Source organism: Eupeodes corollae, chromosome 3 (assembly GCF_945859685.1).
Source record: "Eupeodes corollae chromosome 3, idEupCoro1.1, whole genome shotgun sequence".
Classification (NCBI taxonomy): domain Eukaryota; kingdom Metazoa; phylum Arthropoda; class Insecta; order Diptera; family Syrphidae; genus Eupeodes; species Eupeodes corollae.
This window is the reverse complement of record NC_079149.1, coordinates 21,245,388-21,266,871: the sequence shown is the minus strand read 5'-3', so window position 1 is coordinate 21,266,871 and position 21,484 is coordinate 21,245,388. Positions and strand designations below refer to the sequence as shown.

The 21,484-nt window shown below is 33.0% G+C and overlaps 1 protein-coding gene across 1 annotated transcript; it reads right to left on the bottom strand.

Annotated features, from left to right (window-relative positions):
* Nucleotides 1-3,965: 3,965 nt before the first annotated feature.
* LOC129952711 (activated Cdc42 kinase-like) lies at nucleotides 3,966-6,505 on the bottom strand (the record flags this gene model as incomplete). The annotated part of the gene is made up of 2 exons (XM_056065498.1): nucleotides 3,966-4,801; nucleotides 4,865-6,505. Coding segments are annotated over 2 exons (1,830 nt in total), but the record flags the coding sequence as incomplete, so codon positions are not given.
* Nucleotides 6,506-21,484: the final 14,979 nt, after the last annotated feature.

The following is a 21,484-nucleotide window of genomic DNA, read 5'->3' as shown; positions in this document are numbered from 1 at the left end:
AACTAAGTGGACACGAGGCTGTACTTATTACAGTAAAAAACAATTTTCAGCTGTACCACAGTGAGTGTTATAGACGCTTTACGGCTTTGCCCCCAAAGTATCGCAAAATAACACCAGAAGACACATCTACTGCGAGATTACAGTATTTATCTAAATTAATATTTTTTTCACTTTATTTTTAGGCTACGATTTTTATAAGCATCATACAATACTCTGTACATTATTTAGTAGAATATTACGTGCCTAGTGTATAACATTACTATACTTTAAAATTTGAAAATATTATTATTGTAGTTATTGTAATTATTAATGATGATTATTATCATAATAATAATAATTATTATTATTTTTAAGACAACATGAAAATGTAAATCCACTGGCGGGGAAAAGTGGAATCACCGATCCCTGCAATGATACAAAAATGATTTTCCATGTCTGTAACATTGATATTAATGCGAACGTGACAATTCGTTGTTCCGACACTGACGTGTTAATAATTATGTTAGCTAACATGGCTAATATATCAGAAAATATCCACATTTGCATGGAAGTTGGAGTTGGAAAAGCCCAAAGATTTATTAACGTTACTCAATTATATGAATCTTTAGGATCTGATTTGACCGCAGCACTTCCGGCATTTTGCGCATTCACAGGGTGTGATTTTAACCCGGCCTTTTTTCGAAAATTAAAAAAACGGCCGTTCTCAATAATGGCTAAATCGAATGATTTTATCAAGTGTTTCATCCAAATGTCAAAATCATTAAAGGATAAAGACAATATTTTTGAGAAAATAGAAGAGTTTGTTTGCCATATGTATGGATTAAATCGTCTGAAACAGGTCAATGAGGCGGGAATAGCATTGTTTGAAAAAGCATATAAATTCTTGGATACTGAGACATTCAAGATACCAAAAAAAGGTATTGATGGCTCTTCTCTACCACCTTGCATTTCAGAGCTATATCAGCAATTTTTAAGAGCATGTTACATTGCTCAAATTTGGTCAAATGCACACTTGAAGGTTCCAACTTCTGATGATCCGGAAGACTATGGTTGGAAATCGACAATAAATATAATTTCACCTGGTTCTTTGGAAGTCAGTTGCCAACATCGATTGATGAAATAACTATCCAGCCCGAAAAAAGTAACATTTTATTATCAAATTAATGATTTTATGGTAAAATACGCATTCTAATTTTTTTTTGTACAGATGATGACGATGAAAATAATAGAGCACAGACAGCTCTAACAGCAACTCGGACAATGGATCAGAGAGAGATGATTATGGGTTGTTCACAGTCGGCTAGATGTATCGTGGATTGTACGCTTCACCTTTTGGGCGACGAATAAAATGTTTTCCATCCATTCCAAATAGATTGATTTTTGTTTCGTCACTCCACAACACATTTTGCCATTGTTTAACTTCTTTCAATGGATCATAAGGCATATGAAACATTTTGGCAAAAAACAGGCGATTCTACATATGACCTGGTTTTAATAAGGGAACCTTTCTTGCCGATCGAGCTGGTAATTTTGACTCAAACAAAACTCTCCGGATTGTCCCGGAACTTACTGCCGCAGCAATGTCATGTTTTAGGTCACGCGAAGACAAAAATGTTTTCCATTTCAAGGCGCTTTTGTCTTTTTTTGACAATTTTGATGGAAGACCTCTAGTTTCTATAGTTTTTCTTGGTCGTTGATCTTGAAAAACCATTTTATAGGAGCATTTTATTCCTAATTGACTCACCCTGCTCACGCAACACCAAAATAGCTTGGCGCTGTAATTCCGAGCAATGCTTATTTTTCCCCGTAACGTTCTTCAATAAAATAAAAGTATTTTAGTTATACATAAGTAGTTAAATAATGGACCTTTGTTATTACCCTATTTTTTTTTTTGTTAATTGCAAAACTTCAATTTTTTTTTTTACTACCGTGAACAAGAAATTGCAAATGAACGCATTGTTCTTTGTTTTAATTAATTCAACTTTTGTTACTTTATTCAAACGTTGTACCTAAGTGTTCTTATTATGTTGGCAATAGCTGTATATCTTAGCAGCTCTTTTTACCCAGGTTAATGCTTTCCAGAGTAAAAAATTGCATATTGACCATGATTCTGATTTTGCATTTATCCGAATTGAACTCATTTCTTGTAAGTGACAATACAAATTTAACCTAATCAACTTGGAAACCTGAGATTTTTTTCTGCGGGATTAGTAATCTATAGTTATTTATACAGATCATCTCAAATCTTTCGAAATACTTTAATGAAATTTGAAAAAACATTCTACAAATTCCTGTAGCGGTGCTTAAAAGAATGTATGAAAAACTGTACAAAAAGGCTTAGACTTGGTATGCTATCGGAAATAAAATTTACCTAGATATGATTATTAAATGAACATAAGTTTCCACTGTGGTATTAGGAAACATTCAAATTTCTGTAGCTCTGAACTTGTGCTGCATACATCATTATCGTCATTATAGATTCTGCTACTGCTATAAACACTTTAAAAGATAATGTATTGACCAATGAATATATACTTAAGTGTATTGGAAAAATTAGGTTTTCCTTTGGCTTTTTTGGTCATTTTGATCTTTGCAATGAAACAAGGTTGTTACATTAGCTTTTCCCGACACATAGTACAATATTGTGGACAACAAGAATAAGAAAAAACTAACAATTTAACAATTAAATTTTAAAACAGTGTAAAAAAAAACTTCTAATTAAGAAGTTCAGTCTATAGCTACAAAAAACAAAGAGAAAACTCTTATGAGGAAACAAGTGAGCAGAATACAGATGATATACTCTGTGTGTCTTGCTTGCGATTCATATTGTTTTTGTTGTTCAGGATGTGGAGCGTTTCGGGAGAATATCGCTTAGAGGTATGTTTTTCCGTTTGAAGAACTTTAACACCATCGAAATCCGGAGAATGACCTTTGTCTATTGAATGGGCCGCCAATGCGGTTTTAGCCAGGTTATTGTTTTTGATGTCAGATTTGTGGTTGGGCAATCTTTGGCGCAAGAATTGTTTGGTGGTTCCGATATAGCAAAGGTTTCATGTTTCGTCAGGTTTACCTTTGCAGTTTATTTTATAAATTACGTCAGTGCGTTTATCTCTGTCTATTTTGGTCTTTAGTTTGGTGAAAAGGTGTCTAATTGTCTGGTTAGATTTGAAAGACAATCGGACATCTTGGATGTTTTTGGTGACAACTTGCTTAAAACTCTCACCCAGTTTTTGAACGTAAACAATTCTTTTGAAGTATCCTTTGTTGTTATCCTCACTTTGTTGTTTAGCGCGTCTGCATTGTTGTTGTAAAATTAAGCCACGAATAATTGCTGGAGGGAAACCGTTGTCGCTTAAAATTTTGGTCACTTTGATGGAATTTGAATGGTGGAATCTTTCGTCACTTAACGTGAAAACTTTGTTAATTAAATTGGAAGCTGTGTTGAAGATTATGTGTTTGGCTTGGTTGGACCGGAAGTTGATCAGACGTCCTGATGCTGTTGGTTTTTGAAACCAATCAAACGACAATTGAGTGTCCATACGGTGGATTTTGACATAACCGCAAATATGTCATCAACATATTTCATATAAAATTTGGCTTTGCATTATATATAGTAAATGAAAATTTGAAAATTGTACACTTGTGTGGCCCTGCGATCTATTTTAAATTTCTTACTTAAAATTTGACAGACAGGTTTTTAAATCTAAAAAACCTTTTACAAAATTCCTTATTCGAAAGAAATTAAAACTTACTTTTTTTGTTTAGTCGCAAGCATGAACGTGAGGTCATTTACTTTGCAATACATCATCTCACATTTTTGTTTACAAATTAAAAATTAATTTGTATCAGTTCTTCATTTCAAAAATGTGTGTTCTTGTTTTCTAAATTTTGCACTGTGAAATTTCGACCTATATATATTAAAACGGTATCTTTATTTTAGATGAGCACACAAATCAAACAAAGACTTTTTGGAAATTTTAATCAATATCAAAATAGGTTTTATTAAATTTTCTTGGAAAAAAGGTATAAATGTAGAATCTTTTTGTTTTGTATTTAGTTCTTAAATAAGTCAATTAGTTTTATAAAAAATAAATTTTTATTTTACAAAATATTTTCAATAATAAAAATGTTAAATTAAAAAATACAGAAAATAAAACAAACAATTTAATAAGATTAAAACATAATAAGAAAATTGTAAAAAAAAGTAAAATAGAGTTTGTTCGATTTTTATACTTTTTTCTTTTGTAAGTTAAAGTTTAAACACAATATAAAATCTCTTTAAATATTATAATAATATTTTTGTTTTGTGAGAATTAATTCAAATATTAATTATTAAAAAAAATATATGTTAACATACTTTTTACAGCTAAATAAGTACTTAATCGAGATTCAGACTTCGATAGAAAAGAAATCAAAAATTTGTCATGTAATTTATGAAACGAGATACAAAATTATTATTAATTTTTTAAAGGTTTTCAAATTCAAAATATAATTGAAAGATAATTAAGGAAAAGAAATCGATATTTGCCAAAAGAAATGCTCAGTGGAAGTCGTGATGAGTTTGTGACTGTATAGAGACTAAAAAAGAAAACAGCGGTCCGACTATCAGTAATCATTTATGACCTTTCAACTTCATGGCGGTTATTTGAAGATCCCAGTCGGACTTTTGTAAAGCTTCAACAGACTCTGTTAGACTTAATTCCATTCCAGAAAGGATGTTTTGAAGTTTGATGAGTTTTATTGCTTTGTGAACATCCCATTCGATGAATTCAAGAACGTGAAGGCACCTCGGTGGTGTACTCTGAAAATATAATAAAACAAAGTTCAAACATAGAACATAGGGAAAAAACAAACAATAACTCACCTCTTTTCCTAAGACTTTCATCATTATTCTCACTTCATCGGAGTCAACGCCACGTTCGCATCCCTTAGGCTTCTTATCTGAAAACTCAAGCAGATCCTCACAGCTTACGGAATTCGAGTCTTTAACCAACGCTCCCTGAGGTGAAGCATCTTCCTCTTGACCAACCTCATTTGAACTCTCAAGGACGACGCTTTCGTGCTTACTGCCAGGACGACTGCTATGACGACTACCATCGCTGGTTTGTGACCTATTCATAGCCATGTCGACGCTCTCTCGGATTTTGTTGAAGAGTGCGTGACCTGCCAATTCATTGCCAGTGCTACCACTTGAGGTTGTCGCCACAGCTGCTATAGGTTTAGCGACTGCAATCGAAACTGAACTGCTGCTACTGCTTGCGCTAGTTGTCTTCGGAGACACATAGGGGACGACAGTTTTCTTTTCGATGTCCAAGTTCCGAAGCTCATCTTCGTTCACATAGAGTCCCGATATTTTTGTACTATCAAAGTCGACCTCCTTGGATTTGTTGTATTGCTCCTTTTGAATGGAGAAATTATAGAAACCATCCGTGACATCAGGTGATCCCAAGTTGTGACAACCATCTTCAACAATGGACTCAAATTTTAGAGAATCAGAATGTGTGTTGTTCTCATTCATGTCTCGGTGGACTTCCTGCAAGTTCTGGTAGGTTCTCGATTCATTCGGCTTCTCAAACGAATCTGAGTGTCTACTCGTTGGACGAACAACTGCGCTGACAGCTTCATGTGTGAACTTCCTCAAATTTATACCCGAATTCCTGTGTGCGTCACCCGTCAGAGAGTGGCTTCTATCAGTTCCAGGGAAAGGAATTTTAGGGTCATCATCGGGTGTTATTTCGGTGACTTTATTCAAAGTCCTTTGAACACCATAGGCTGGAATTATAAGTGGATGTTTGCGCACATGACGTTTGGGATTGGTTTTGATAACTTTGTTTCTGTCTCTCGGTGGCAGAGGAATGACATTTGAGCTGGAACTATCTGCATGATCGGCACTCGACGTGGCCTTCTCTCCGTTCTTTTCGGGGAAGGTGTAAAAAGTATTCGTCAGATAGCTGGGACTTTCACACTCCTTATCACCACCTGCTATCGCCTGGCCACAACTATTACTGTTGACTGGAGAATTTTCATCATTCTCCCCAGCCAATGTCCTGGGTCTCTGTTTCAAAGGGAAGAACTTCGGATTTGTTATGAGTTCACTCTTCCTCAGCTTTCCATTGAATCCCCGATTGGGTAGGGTCATTGGTCGCGGGGCTTCTTGCAGTGGCACCGTCAACTGACCCTGCTGATTTCTCAAACTTGTCTCCATCGCAAGGACATCAACTTCATTCTTCAAGTGGACTGATCTCCTTGGTAGCGTCTTAGCAGTGGTCATTTCGAATTCATTAGTATCCAACTTACTAATGAATGTCATTGAAGACTTTCGTTCAATTAGACTGTTATAGGCTTCACGTCCTTCATCGGTGATAGTGTTCTGTGAATGAAAATTTATGTGTGGATCCGGAGAGGGAATTTTTGTTTTAAGGATGTGGTTTAGGTTTTTGTTTTTGATATTTTTTTGTTGTTGTTCGTAGAGGTGGACAGGAATGGCGTTAGTGAGAAAAACAAAGCGTTAAAGGTAGTTTTGTTGTTTTTTTTTAGGATTAGGAGTATCGTGGGTTAAAATGAAAATTCAAAAAAATTATTTAAAAATAAAACGAAAAACAATAGAAAAATAACAAAAGTGTAATATTAATTGAAGAGGTTGTTGAAAATTCTAATAAAACAAAAAATATTAATTTAAACAAATAAAAAAGGAGCGTTAAACATAAATTAAAAGAGAGAAAAGAAGTTAAAAAAGCCACAGAAAGAACAATATGTGAGTGCTGCAGGTTTACTTATTTGTTTAGTGATTTTAACCCATCACCAGCGGAAGGATGTTATGGTTTTAGAATAGGCGTGTTTTAGTGAGGCATAACAACTTAGTCATTAAAAATTGTAAACATAGAAAACAAACAAAAGAATTACTAAAAGATTATTAATGGAAACCGTGTTATTTCCACATTCTCATCAAAACACGCCTCGTAGGCATTAAGTTATTACAAACGTTGTTTAGTAGGGAGCTTTTACTAAAGCTAAGGAATTAAAGAGTTCTAAATGTCCCTGATTTCACTTGTCCTTTAAAATTTGATTCACCCTTATCTTATTTGGATTGATTGCTATTTCTATAGATTTATGAACATATACAGGAAGAAGGCAGCGATGCCTATATTTTGTTACCATATATTGTCTGATCAAAAGTATGCCAAGCGGTAGGACACTATTTGGAGCGTTCATGAAACACTTAAGATTGAGCCATGTATAAACTCGTTTTGATGTCATCAATCATCATGTTGCTCTTTTTGGGATAAGATTTATTTAATCTTAAAAAAAAAGAAAATTTATTCTAGGGATCGAAAGAAGAAATGTCATTTTTATTCGGCACTCCGAAAGCCTTCTGGAAAAATGACAGTTCTGAGTCTAAAAAGAATATGTCAATCTCAATCTTGATCACACAAGACTTCACTTATGGGGTTTTCAAGTTATTCTTGATCTACATAGGTAACTAAAAATACAGATTTCCCCTATTTTTGACTTAAACACGACAAAATAAATTTTTTTTGATATAAGATCAAATCTGAATTTTTAATTTTTTAAAAACTGTATTGGTGGAAAAATATTTAAATCTGCCGAAAAATCCAGGTCTGCCGATTCGATCTTAAATTAAAAATAAATCAATTTACTGTACACCATGGAATGCAAAAACATGGGAAATTCGCATTTTGACAGATCTAGATCAAAAATAAATTGATATATTTTACCCATGGCAAACCAAATTAAACAAAAAGCAACGACTTATAAAATGTTTCGCTATTTTTTTGACATTTGACAATTAAAAACTAGGCTATTATTAAAAATGGAACGATACACTTTTCACGAACTAACTTTTTTACGATTCACTACAAAAATGGTAGAAGTTTTGCATTTTTAGATCACATTGAAGCACTTTCTGGGCCAGTAATTGTGAACTGTTAGACAAATGTATCTATTGCTTCTTTAGCCGCCCGTTGTCTTGTAAGAACCCCGTTATATCTTTGGAATTAGACATTCCACAGACTGCCTTACAAGGTGGTTTGCATAAAAACTTCGGTCTTAAGGCCTTTAAAGTTAAAAACTCAAGCCGATGGGTTACCAGAAAGGTCATATCTTCCCTGATAGGGTCTTTGAAATGCATCAAAATGATCCAGACTTCCATCGAAAAAATATTTTAAGCTATGAGCCCTATTTTCAACTCGGATTTCGGATTAAAGTTATAGTCCAGTCAACGTACGAAACGAATTTCCTTTACCTCAAAAAAATTCCGACAGTTTTGAAACTTGTCACACTTACTAAGGGATATCTGGTGATGACCCAAAAAAAAGTCCCCAGGAATTCGACGTGAGCTCTGGCGGCAGTTAAGAGAAACATGAAGTTTGTTTCAGTTTTTCATGTTTATCTCGAAAACTATTTGTCGTATCAAAAAATGTTGTTTCACAAAATTAAAGCTCATTCAATTTCATAAAGAAAAGCTTCAGTGATTTTTTTTTCTCTTATAGTTTATAAAATAACTCTAGCGGCAGTGAAGAGAAACACACGTTTTTTCGGTTTTGCGGGTTTATCTTGAAAACTATTTGTCGTATCAAAAAACAATCTTTCAAAAATTTTAAGCTTATTAAATTTCCGAAAGAAAATATAGTATAAGGTTATAAATAACTCATGGATGAAAATCATTTCCTTTTCTGGTGAACACAACATTAACATCTTCAGCTTTCACCGCAACGTTTGCAGTCTCCACAGATTTTTCTATTGAAGTTTGAATAATTGAAAGGTCAGCATCGTTCAGGTGCTTCTCTCACTTCTATTCCTTGGATACAAAGTGACGTAGATAGAAAAGTTATCAATCTTGACTTATTCTTTTCGTTGGAGAGGAAATCTATTTGTTTGATGTTTATCACTGTTATATGATCAAATTGAATATCGACTGATTTCTTAAGTCTTCGATTGTGTTTTGCTCTTTTTGTAATGTATTCCAAAGAAGAGTAACCATCAAACACTACAGTTAAACTTTTTGCCGAATAATGTTTTTGAAGGTACTTATTGTAAGAATGGAAAATTGTTGAAATATCGAAATCTTTGGGCCACAATACTTTGTGTAGCAAGACAATAATGTCAAATTCAAGGAAATCAATATTTGTTGTGGATACTTTACTTCGTTTTGTCATCCAATTTTCCATAATCCATATTAGTTTTCAAGTCTTCATCGGACTGCTTGGAATATCATCAAAGTATCCATACCGCAGTTTCATCTCGAATCTTTAGAATTTGACATGAAAGACAAAGGGAGTGCTCGATTTTTTTTTGCACAGTTCTACTTCTGAAACTCGTTGGCCCACTATATGGCTCATTGTCTGCGTGCCTAGAGAATAGGCATTGTAGGAAGTTACTTTATCATCACCAACAATGCCACTCGCTATTGACATGATTCCCTTTTGTAACTGGAAATGGAGGATGACTTTGGAACCAATTTGTATTATCTCTAATTTCACTATTTTCCTGTTGTCTATTAGTAGAAAAAAGAGTGATGAGCAAATTTCATGAGTAGCAGTGATCTCTAGAAACCATTTGCTAAGAACGCTACAAGTGATTTTGTTCAATTGTCTGGTCCGACCACATCCCTGTCCAAAATTGGTCAATTCTTTTCAGTAATCTTTTTGAACAAAGTTTTTCAATTCATCTGGGGCCATCACAGAATGCAGTTTTGTCATGTTCTGCAAATACAGGTGTCATTATTTGGCGTACGAGAAGTGCCCGACGGAATGGAAATATGGAATCATATTCTTCACACAGTTAATATGGGCATTCCAATCGCCAGACCACTCAGCTTGAATAAAATCTTTAATCAATGTAATCATATAAAACAACTGAATCCATAGGGCTGCTGTTTGTCCATTAGATTGGAGTATGTTAAGATTTGTTTGTAGCTTCTCACTAAGATGGATTAAATGAGGGTTTTTTTTAGTTCACATAAAGAAGGAGACTTATCAAGAAGTTTTTAAGTGAGATTATGGATTTCCTTTAATTCATGTTGACTTATGTATGTCGACTTGTTCTATTATGATATTAGTTAAAGATGTCTGTATTAGTATTAAAGCACGAAGTCCTCTAGCGAAAGCTTTTCCTCGCAGCATCTTTTCAAAAAATGTTTTCCTTTTAATTCCCATAGTGTTATTTTACAAACTAAAACAAGTACGAACAAATTAATATAATATTTTTTTGGAAATTTAATAAGCTTTCATTTTGTAGAAGCTTATTTTTTGATACGACAAATAGTTTTCAAGATCAACCCGAAAAAACGTGTGTTTCTCTTCACTGCCGCTAGAGTTATTTTATAAACTGTAAGGGATACGAACAAATTCACTGAATCTTTTTTTTATAAAATTGAATGAGCTTTAATTTTGCAGAACAACATTTTTCGATACGACAAATAGTTTTCGAGATGAACGTAAAAAACTGAAACAAACTCTATGTTTTTCTTAACTACCGCTAGAGCTCACGTCGGATTCTTGGGGACTTTTTTTTGGGTTATCACCAGACAACCCTTAGTAAGTGTGCTAAGTTTCAAAACTGTTGGATTTTTTTTTTGAGGTGAAAACCATTATTAACTGGACTATTATGAACTCAAGCTAATCGATCCTTCCTGATAGGGTCTGTGAAATGCATCAAAATGGCCCAGACTTTCATCGAAAAATCATCTTCAGCGAAAAAGCACCTCGGATATAAAGTTAATAAACAAAATTGTTGCATTCGGTTAATTGAACGAATTATTAATACATTTTTATGACCGGAATTGGAAGATGTTGATATAGACGGCATTCATTTTCATCAAGACGTCGCTACCTGTAAGGAGCAAACACAATTTTGAAAGAAAAGTTTCCCTACTGCGGTATTTCTGCAAGAGGTTATGAGGCACCTTTTTTCTTTGGGACCAATATGAATACAAGTTGAATGCCAATGCTAAACAATCTAATCAAGATAGAGATCGTGAAGTTATTGGTTTTCCGGGATATAAAGGGTGTCCCAAAATAAACGCAAGATTTGAATTAAATAGAAAACGCCGTTTTTAGTCTTTTGATAGTTATATTTTTATTGATTCGTAAAGTACATAGGATAGGGTTATGTATGGAATAACACATCGGACAAATGGCCTCCACGGCTTTGCATGCACATGCACACTCTTTTGTTGAAATTTTCCATGACCATTCTGCATAATGCACGGGTGGTTGTGGGCTTGTTGACATAGACTTGTGATTTCAAATAACCCCATAAAAAGAAGTCTAATGGTGTTAAATCACACGATATAGGAGGCCAATTTTGATAACCGAAACGAGAGAGTACACGACCTGGAAATGTCTCATGCAGTAATTGAATTGTTTCACGGGCTGTATGACATGTGGCACCGTCTTGTTGAAACCACATATTGGACACATCAATATCATGCAATTTTGGCAGAAAGAACTGTGTAATCATGTCGCGATATCGAGCACCAGTAACAGTCACTGCTTGACCAGCATCATTTTCAAAAAAATATGGCCCAATTATGCCTCTAGCCCAAAATCCACACCATACAGTCACGCGTTGTGGATGCATTTGTTTTTCGACAATCACATGTGGGTTCTCCGAACCCCAAATGCGGCAATTTTGGCGATTGACAAAGCCATCAAGATGAAAATGTGATTCATCGCTTTGTTGATGTTCAATAATCCATTCAACGAACGCTCTTCTCTGTCCATTCTATCGTGTAACGCTCCATTTTTAATAACCCTATACTGTTAGCTGTCAAATTGCTTTTTTTCAGGGTTGCCAACACTTTCACTGCACAAATGGCGGCAAATTCAAATCTTGCGTTAATTTTGGGACACCCTTTATAAGCGAACATGTGCCAATTGGTCGTGGAAAATGAGAAAATCAAAATTGATTTTTCTTGAAAAATATTACTTTTGTTGAGTATCAAAATGAGACCTATTTTTAGAAGACCCTGTAACTTAAATAAGTTCCAATGGACCCTTTCGGGAATTCTAAGGGCAGTTTCTTTTTCTTATAAATTATTTTCTGATATAGTAGTATATTTTCTAAACAAAAATCCAACAGAAGTGCACCCAAATTTATCAGGAAATTTGTTTCCAAGGGCAATTTTTAAACATCATTGATGTTTTCAAAAGAGTGACACCCACATTTAACATAAAACATTAGTTGGAATTATGCAGACAATAAATTAATCACAGAGTAGCTAAGTTCAGCTTTCAGTTAATTAAAAAATCATGATTAGCTGTCATTTTGACATAAGTGGATTTTTCTTGATTAACTTTCCAGTCAACTTTCCAATAAATTTTCCTTAGTTGAATGTCAATTCGCCAATTAGTCTTATGACAAATGAACCTGTTCATTATCTAAAAATATGGTTGAAATTTGTCAAAACTAAAATATTTCTGGGTCGTTGTGAAAAATTTTTCGGCTGGTAATTTTGAAACTGGTGAACGAATTTGAGCTGTTGGGACATGTTAGTGATGTCAAGAATCGAAACATGTGCGTCACTCAAGAAAAGAGCCAATGTTGAATGTGAACCACATCTACACGTCAAGTTTTTTTCTGCATTTCATTTGACATTTATCAATTTCAGACTAACTTAATTTGAGCTATGGAAAGATACACAATGGAGTAACGAGTTAAAGTTATTCAGGCTTGTAATGAAAATGGTCGTTCAAATCAAAATCTAAATGCATATCGTGATTTTGTAAGTCAAATAAATGGACAAAATGTGCTTAATTAACTCAAGAACTAAAGCCTCTTGACCATTTTAAGCCTCGTCAATGGTCAGAATGGTGGCAAGAAATGGCAACAGTGGATGATCAATTTTCGAATAAAATCATTTTCAGTGATCAGGCACATTTTCATTCAGTGAATTCGTTAATAAGAAGAATTACCGCATTTGGTTGATTGATAACTCAAGAGTGATTGTCGATAAACCAGTGCACTCATCATCGGGACGTATTTTATTTTCAAAATTAGGACGGTTGGGCCGTTACTGTGAATAGTGTTCGCTATCGTAAGATGATAACGAACTTTGTATGATCCGAATCAGAAGAAATGGATGTTAAGATATGTGGTTTCAACAGGATCGTGCGACTTGCCACACAGCTAACGAAACAATGGCTCTTTTGCCCGGCTAATCCAATCGCCGTGTTATCTGACGTGGTGGCGATATCAATCCAAGATCATGAGATTTGACCTTTTTTTTCTTTCTTCTTGTATAAGATAATACGACACATTAACGGCATATAACCTCAATTTGGCCTCAGCGTCAACGAAAATTTGGACCATCGGATGGAGATGTGTTCTCTACATAATTGAACCAAACCAATATTATCATAATAAAAATAAATGACAATAATTTCCTACATAATTTGTGTTTTATTCAAAATCAACATCGGCCCTTAAAATTTAACCACCATTTATTTTTTATCAAGACGTCTCTACGTGCAAAAACCAATCGCATTTTTGGAAGAAAAGTTTTCTGACCGCGTTATTTCTCAAAGACTATGTTAACACCTTAAGACTTTTTCCTTTGGGACCAATTTGAAGATAAGGCCAATGTTAATGACTCACAATCTTTTCAAGATAGAATTCGTAAAGTAAACGGGATTTACAGCCAAAAACATTCGAATTGGTCGTGGAAAATGGGAAAAAGAAAATTGAACTTTCTTGAAAAAAAATCAGTTTATTTAATATCAATATGAGACTTATCATTAGTAGACCCTGTAACTTAGATAAGTTTCAATGGACCCTTTCTGGGATGCAGAGGGTAATTTCTTTTTCTTCTAAAATATTTTCTGATGTTCATATTTCCAAAAGAGGGCCACATTTAGACGGAACACTCAACGAAAAAAAAACACAATTAATTTTCGTTTTGACGTCTGAGTTCGCCATCAGACATTTCTAGGAAGAATTAAAAATAGCAATCTCGTCTCGAATTTAATAAAATTTCCTACAACTGAACTTAAAAATATAAACTCTGAAAAACTAATACTACAGATTTATATCATACAACTGATTTAAGTCCCAATTTCAAAATCTATATATATACAATTTTTGTGTTTTCAATTTGAAATCAATTTTGTATTTATTTATTTTTCAAGAAATGCAACAAACTATTTTTTTCTTATAATTCGCTTTCCTTTTAGGTTTCTTTTTGGTTTTGTTTTAAGTTTAAACACTTATTTTTTGTTGGTTATTTTTGGATTAATTATTATTTTATAGTTATAAATATAATATCATATGATTTTTACGTATAAAGAAAATAGTATTATTACTCTTTTTTATTTTTGTCTATAAATTCACTTGTGTAATTATCAAACAATTACAAAAAAATAATTTTAGTTAATTTAGATTATATAAATATTATTTTAATATATTTTATATTTTTTTTAAATCTTTTTTTTCAAACTTTACACATTTTTTTTCTTTTGTTTTGTTTTTGAAATAAATATTATTAATGTAAATAGCAGAAATAGAATATTTATTATTCACACATTCAATGGTTTAAGTTGTTTTTTTTGTAATATTTAATTTTTTAATTTTATTTAATTCCAATTTCATAAACGATCCTTGAACATTATATTATTGCTTTCAATCCTTGTTTATATTTATAAATATTTGTATTTGTTTATAAATTCAACTTTGTAATTTATTTTTGTTTTCTATATAATTTTTAAAAATAAATTAATTGTTTTAATAATTGTTAAGTTTTATGAGTTAGAAATTTGAATTTCTTTTTTTTTGTTTAAATACGTTTTCTGTAATAAAAGTATTAATTTATTTGTTTATTTGGTTTTGTTGCTTGTTTAAATAGAAAAATTGTTTGTTTTGAGTAATACAGAGATTGTCGTGTATTATAGAAAGAGTATAAAAAAATATTATGAAAAGTGTAATAATTTTATTTGACCATAAATAAACGGTCAAGCATTTATTATTATAATTGTTGACAATGTGCTGCTTTTTGAAGTTTTTAGTTTTGTTTTTTTTTTTTTTTTTAATTTTACTTTGAAAACGAATCATATAGACGGTTTTGTGCGATTCTATTGAGATGTTTTCAATAAAAGAATTTTAAAAAATACGAATGCCAATGGAGTGAGTGAATTTTATGTTTTGGAACCATGAATTTTTTTTTTGGGGAAATCAGAAATGTACTTTTGTAAGAATTGTAATTAAATACGAAGAAAACAATACTTTGAGAGTGAAAAGTTATTCTAAAAACAAAGAGTGATTCAGAATTACAGCTTATTTTTTAATATTACAAAATTATTACAACCAAAATATTGTTTTTAGTAAATGCATATCTTGAAAGTTATGTATTATGCAAATTATACAAGTTCAAACCTTGAAACACTATATGTGAGGAATTGGTGTAGACAGTCAGAAATGTTCGATTTTTTTTGGTTCCTTAGGTTAGTAAATAAATAGTAAGCTGTTCAAATCAAATTTGATTAAGTTGAATCAAAATTGTTTCAATTCGTTTGTTTTGATGCAAATTAAATTTAAAAAATCAGTAATTTTGGATTTTTGTTAGGACGTGTGGATTTCGTTCTGGCAATTCTTTTCTTTGAGCTGCCATTTGATATTGAATTGACTTACTCCTGAAAAATTTGCAACTTGTGCAAATTTATTACTAAAATAAAGGTTTACATTTTTGGTGAGCGCATTATCTCGCATCGTGGGCGTCCAAGATCGTGTAACTTAAGACCACTTGACTATTTTTTTTGTGGGGTTATGTGAAGTCGATAGCCTTCATATGCCCGAGACATTCGACGCATTGTAAGAGAATATTTGGCGCGTTATTACCCGTGTTTTTGGAAAATCTATCAATAGTATAGTAGGATTTTACACGAATTACAAAAACAATATCCGCAGTATGGATACTACCGATAAAAGTTAAAGTAGAATCTTACTACGGATGGGTTTTTGACATTTATACGAGTCTCTAATGGATCTCCCTTCGTTCTCAAATGTTGGTGCATCTGATATTGCATTTGTATCTCAATGGCTGTGTTCGTTGAGTAGTTGTGCATTTGGAATCATGTGTTTTCCATTAAGGAAAAAAACCAATCTGCTACTGTTGATATCATTTACTTTTGTTAATGAAAATGAACTGACTGGGCTTATTTTACAAGAGAAAACAGTAGAAAAGATAAATAAGTTTAGCTATGTTTTCACCAAAGGTTTATCTCGGTTTAGATTAAATAAATCTTTTTGGTGTTGCCACCGCACGAGGAGATTTTGACAGCACTTTTTTTTTATAATAAACACACACTCTTATTATGCAGAGGCACAGTGTGAGCACTAGAAAGAGGATAGAGGGTTTAAAAGAAGATGTCGGTGAACATTGGTTTTGAATTCCTGAATATTGCAATGACTAGGAAAGACAGAGTGTGGTAAGGCATTCCACGTTCCGGTAGCACGGCTAAAGAACGAATCTCTGCATATGACAGTACGACCGAAATTGGGTTCGAGGGTATACTGATGAGTATTCCTAAAAGCGCGAGTATTACGGTTGAACTGTTTAAGGGGAGGAGCTATTTCACTAGAGCATAAGCCGTTAAAATAACGGTAAAAAGGGCCAGAAAAGAGACCTTACGACGATGTTCAAGCGAAGCAAATGATGATATTATCATCTATCAATTTAAATGCTCTACTTCCAATACTATCCAAGATGCTTAAGTAAGTTGCAGGAGCACCAGTCCAGAGATGGGAGTTATACTCAAGCTTTGGACGTATGTAAGTCTTGTAGATAACAGCCAAAACAGAAGGGGTGAAATATTTCTTGCATCGCCTAAGGAAACCCGTATGTGATCATTCCACACATACCGAGATCATTGGTGACACACATACCGAGAATATCGAGGTTTTCAGTCTCATTGATGCAAGTGCCGTCCATGGATAATGGCAATGGGGGTATATCTCGCTTTAACGATACAAGACAGCATTAAATTCCATGCGGTTTTTTAATCCCCATTGAACAATGCTGTTTAGGTCGGAATTTAATGAGCTTATCATATTTTGTCGTTGTCCGACGAAGAAGGATGAAAACGAACATGAAAAGCCAAGAGTACTATCGTCAGCGAAACAATGTATTGGATTAGAAGTTGCAGACAGAAGATCATTAATAAAAATGAGAAAGAGTGTTGGAGATAAAACAGAGCCCTGGGGCACACCAGCATTTATTTGAATCCATCCAATACAACTTGTATTGAACGATCCGAAAGGTAATTACTAATCCAATGAAGCAGGGATTCATGAAAACCCCTACAATGCAAATGGTGTTTCGATGTTTCTTTTGAAGTGCACGTAGGATAGTTTGATTCGTGTTAAACAATGAAGAACAACACCACATGTTAGTGTAGTAGTCTACGAACAAACCCCCTTTCTGGAAGTTTTTATTTTTTGTCAAATTGTTTGAACTTTTTTTTTATAGAATCTCAATTCCAATTGTTTTAACATTTTTTCTTAAAAATTGTTCATTTTATTAGTTTTAGTTAGTTTTTTTTTTGCTGAAGTTAATTTTAACTTTTGGTTTTCACAAAATTTTCTTCTATTTGTGTTTTTTTTGTTATCATTCTGACGGGTCTTCTAAAAATCTAGCTGCTGCCAATCGGTTTTCTTGGGAATTTTCTACTATACTATTTATAAGAAGCCAAACAAACACGGATATTGCTGATTTAAGGTCCCAATTATTACAAAAAGTGGAAACAAATTGGGACCCTGAGCTTCTGGGCTGGAATCCATTTATTGATCACAGCCCAAAGTGGCCTCATAAGTATAAAATCGGTCGGAAATTGGGCCACTCTGCTGAAATTTTTTATCTGAGACCACTTGCCTGAAACCATTTTCAAAACATAACAGCAATAAAGCAATAAAAGTTATGATAATTACGCAAAGTGCAAATGTTTACATTCCAGTTTCCAGATACTGTTTAAATATTTTTAGGATTTGAGTAAGTTTTCGAAAATTCTCATTAGTTGAGTTTTCTTTTCATTGGATTTGAAAAACCTTTGAACGTATGTTGTCAAGTTTTAGACATAATTTTTGATGCTGTTAGATATGTAGCCACATTTCAAAATTACTAGTTTTAAATGGCTTGATAGCCTTGTTGTTGATTTATCAGAACACAAATTTGCTGTAAGTCGAAATAATTGGGACTTTTCAACAATTTTATGAAATACTGATAACATTTAAACTGAATATTCAAAATGGCATTGTGGATTTGAGAAACCATCATAAATTTTATTGAAAAAAAAACTAGTTCATGAATGTGTCAAAAAGCTTTATTTTTAAGTTTTAAAAGGTAAACCTTCGCATATGAAAAATATGGAAGTTTTCATATATAAAGGTAATGCCTAAAAAAATTACGCGATTGAGTAAACAATTTAAGGAAAAGTATAGTTTGATTGTTGGTTAAAATATTACGTGCAATCAATTAAAAGTTTACAAACTTTGAAAATATTTCAATTGGTTGTTTCAGACCTAAATATCTTGTACTTAAAAAAACAACTTCCATTTTAACGGCACCAAAATCACTCGAGGTTTATGTAATATTTAACCACAGAACAAAGTGGGAATGTTTAATTATTTATCAAAAAACAATTTGAAATAAATTTTAGTTAATATTTTTTTATGTCAATGGGCAAAAGTTCCATGTTTTTAAGAAATGAAAAATGCAGTTTTTTTTTTTTGAAAATCTGGGTTAACTCCTTGTTAGCAAAACTATTTTTAGTTTGTAGTGCCACCTTGTTCCACTTGTGAAAGGAGACTTTGAATTTTAAAAAAGTGATTTATTACTGATTTAAAAAACACTGTTTCCTTAGTAAAATGTCTTAGCACATTAAGCGGCATATACTCGTACACGCATCAAAATCTCATCAATCATGTGAGAGTGTGCTTGTAAATTCTTTTTCGCGTTGAATATACACACATCAAGCATGAGGCATCAAGCATCATTTGTTCGTAGATTTTGGATGTGAATGGATGTGCGGATTCTTTGTTAGAACAATATGAGTGACACGGACGATTGTTGCATAGCTCTGGGACTAGCGCTGGCGTTAAAAATGAAGAAGACAAATTTGCGGAAAAAACGGATCTGGATGAAGGAGTGACTGAAAAATACGAAATCAGTTTACACAGTTTACACATGAAAATCTTTTGAATGAACTGAAATTAAGTTCTCCAAGTGACTTTAAAAATCTCGTTCGCATGAACGAGGACACATAAAACCAACTTCTGGAAATGATAACACCCAAAATTATCAGAAAAGATACCGAAATGCGAGAAGCTATACCTGTTAGTCAACGTCTGTCAATAACTCTTCGGTTTCTGGTTACAGGCAATACATTTGCAGACTTAAAATTCATCAGTGCTATTTCTGAACAGTCTATTGGTCATATTGTCATGGAAACGTACGAAGCTATATTTGAAGTCCTAAACGATCATATCAAAGTAAATAAAACTTTCTAACAAAAAATTTGTATCCTCCATCATGCACATTAAAAAAAATCCTTCCGAATTATGTCTTCATACTAGCAACGCAAAAACAAGAATGATGCTTGAATGCTTGATCAATCAATCAATCACGAATACACACTCTTCAACCACTTGTCAAGCATAGACCCCTGATTGAAGAAAAATCAAAACATTTTAATTTCGCGTCAAGCATACACACGCTCTATACGTGTTTCCATTTCACAAACACACTCTTAAATGCTTGATGAGATTTTGATGCGTGTATATGCGACTTTAGATTTTATATATACAGGGTGTCCCGTAAGTAATGGATAACCCTGAAATGCCGCATAGTAGACTTTATGACCGTCCTGAAAACTGATAAAAAAAGTTCTATCCCAACCACAAGAAAAGTTATATGCATTTTTTTGTTCAGTGCATTATTTTTTTTTTCTTACTTTACATTTTTGAATACCACGACTACAAGTAAATGAGTACCATCATTTTTTTTTTCAGGAATATTTTACATTACTTGTGCCAACACATAAGTAGAAGAAAATTATTATAACTCTTGGACTTCTTAGAGAAAAAAATTATTTAACATTGAATTTTTTGAAAGAGTTAAATCATAGCTGGTATAAAAAAAATGCTGAATACCTAAGTGGCCAACTATTTTAAAAATATGCGCGTTAAATGCAGATTTCAAAATGGTAATACTTATTATTATATCTAGTGTCAATAGCAATTTATTGGTAAAAATCTGCAATCAAAAAAATCAAATGGGGTGGCGCAACAGTCCGTTGTGAACCAGGGCCTAGTGAATTACAACTCTCAACCATTCCTGTGTGCGAGTACCTTTGTCAGGAACGAAAAAGGAAGACAAATCTGCAATACTAGAGTAAATTTAGCAAAAACCAAAGTTTTAAAAATTAGCACAGTAAACGTGAAAATAATACCAAGCGTTGAACATAGCAGATTTTTACATTTTCGAGCTTCTTTGAATTTTACCTGTTCTATTGGGCTTTAACAAACCCATAAAATATTTTGTTGGTTGCTATAAGTTTATTTGTTATTTTCTCCAAACATTCAATTGTAGTCGTGGTATTCAAAAATGTAAAGTAAAAACAAAAAAATAATGCACTGAACAAAAAAATGCATTTAATTTTTCTTGTGGTTGGGATAAAACTTTTTTTATCAGTTTTCAGGACGGTCATACAGCATTTCAGGGTTATCCACTACTTACGGGATACCCTGTATACATAAATTCAAATATTCCATGATTTCTTTCTGCGAGATTTTTTGATTGCGAGTTTTTTTTTAACAATGCGAGATTTTAAATAAGGCAGAAAAGTTTTTGTTTTAAATAGTAACGTTCATATTATTGAGTTTCTTCAAAACAATATTTAAGACAAAATTAGATTTGAAGGGCTTTCGAGTTTTAATTTTTTCAAAAACTGAATGATAAATATATTGACATTTAACCCTTAGCAGCCACGGGGGTTGATGCGTTACCTCTTAGCTAAAAAAAGTGGATTACAAAGTCTTAAACATTACAAATTAATAAAACAAATGACATCTGATGGTAACAGACATCTGATGGTTTAAGCCAACAAATTACAGGTCGGCGTTAGATTAATTGGCCTGGGGTAATTAGTTACCCCAGTGTGTCCGTCACCGTTGCACAATACAAATCTGCTTCTTTTTTAAATCGACTTTAAAGTAACCAACCAAAACTATGAGAAATATTGAAGAATTCTCCAAGTGGCATGATAAAATCAGCCAAGTTTCAAACTATCCACGCATCTTGTTCAATTGGGTTTTTCATCGTGGTGTAATCACTTACCCCTTGTAGCCGCTTAAGGTTAAATCAAATTTCTAAAAAACTGACAATTCTAAGCCATGTTGGAACTAGTTTTGCCCAGAAACTAGTTTTAAAGAAGAAAATCAATAAATATGAGAGTAAAAGCTTTTCTGAATCACCCTG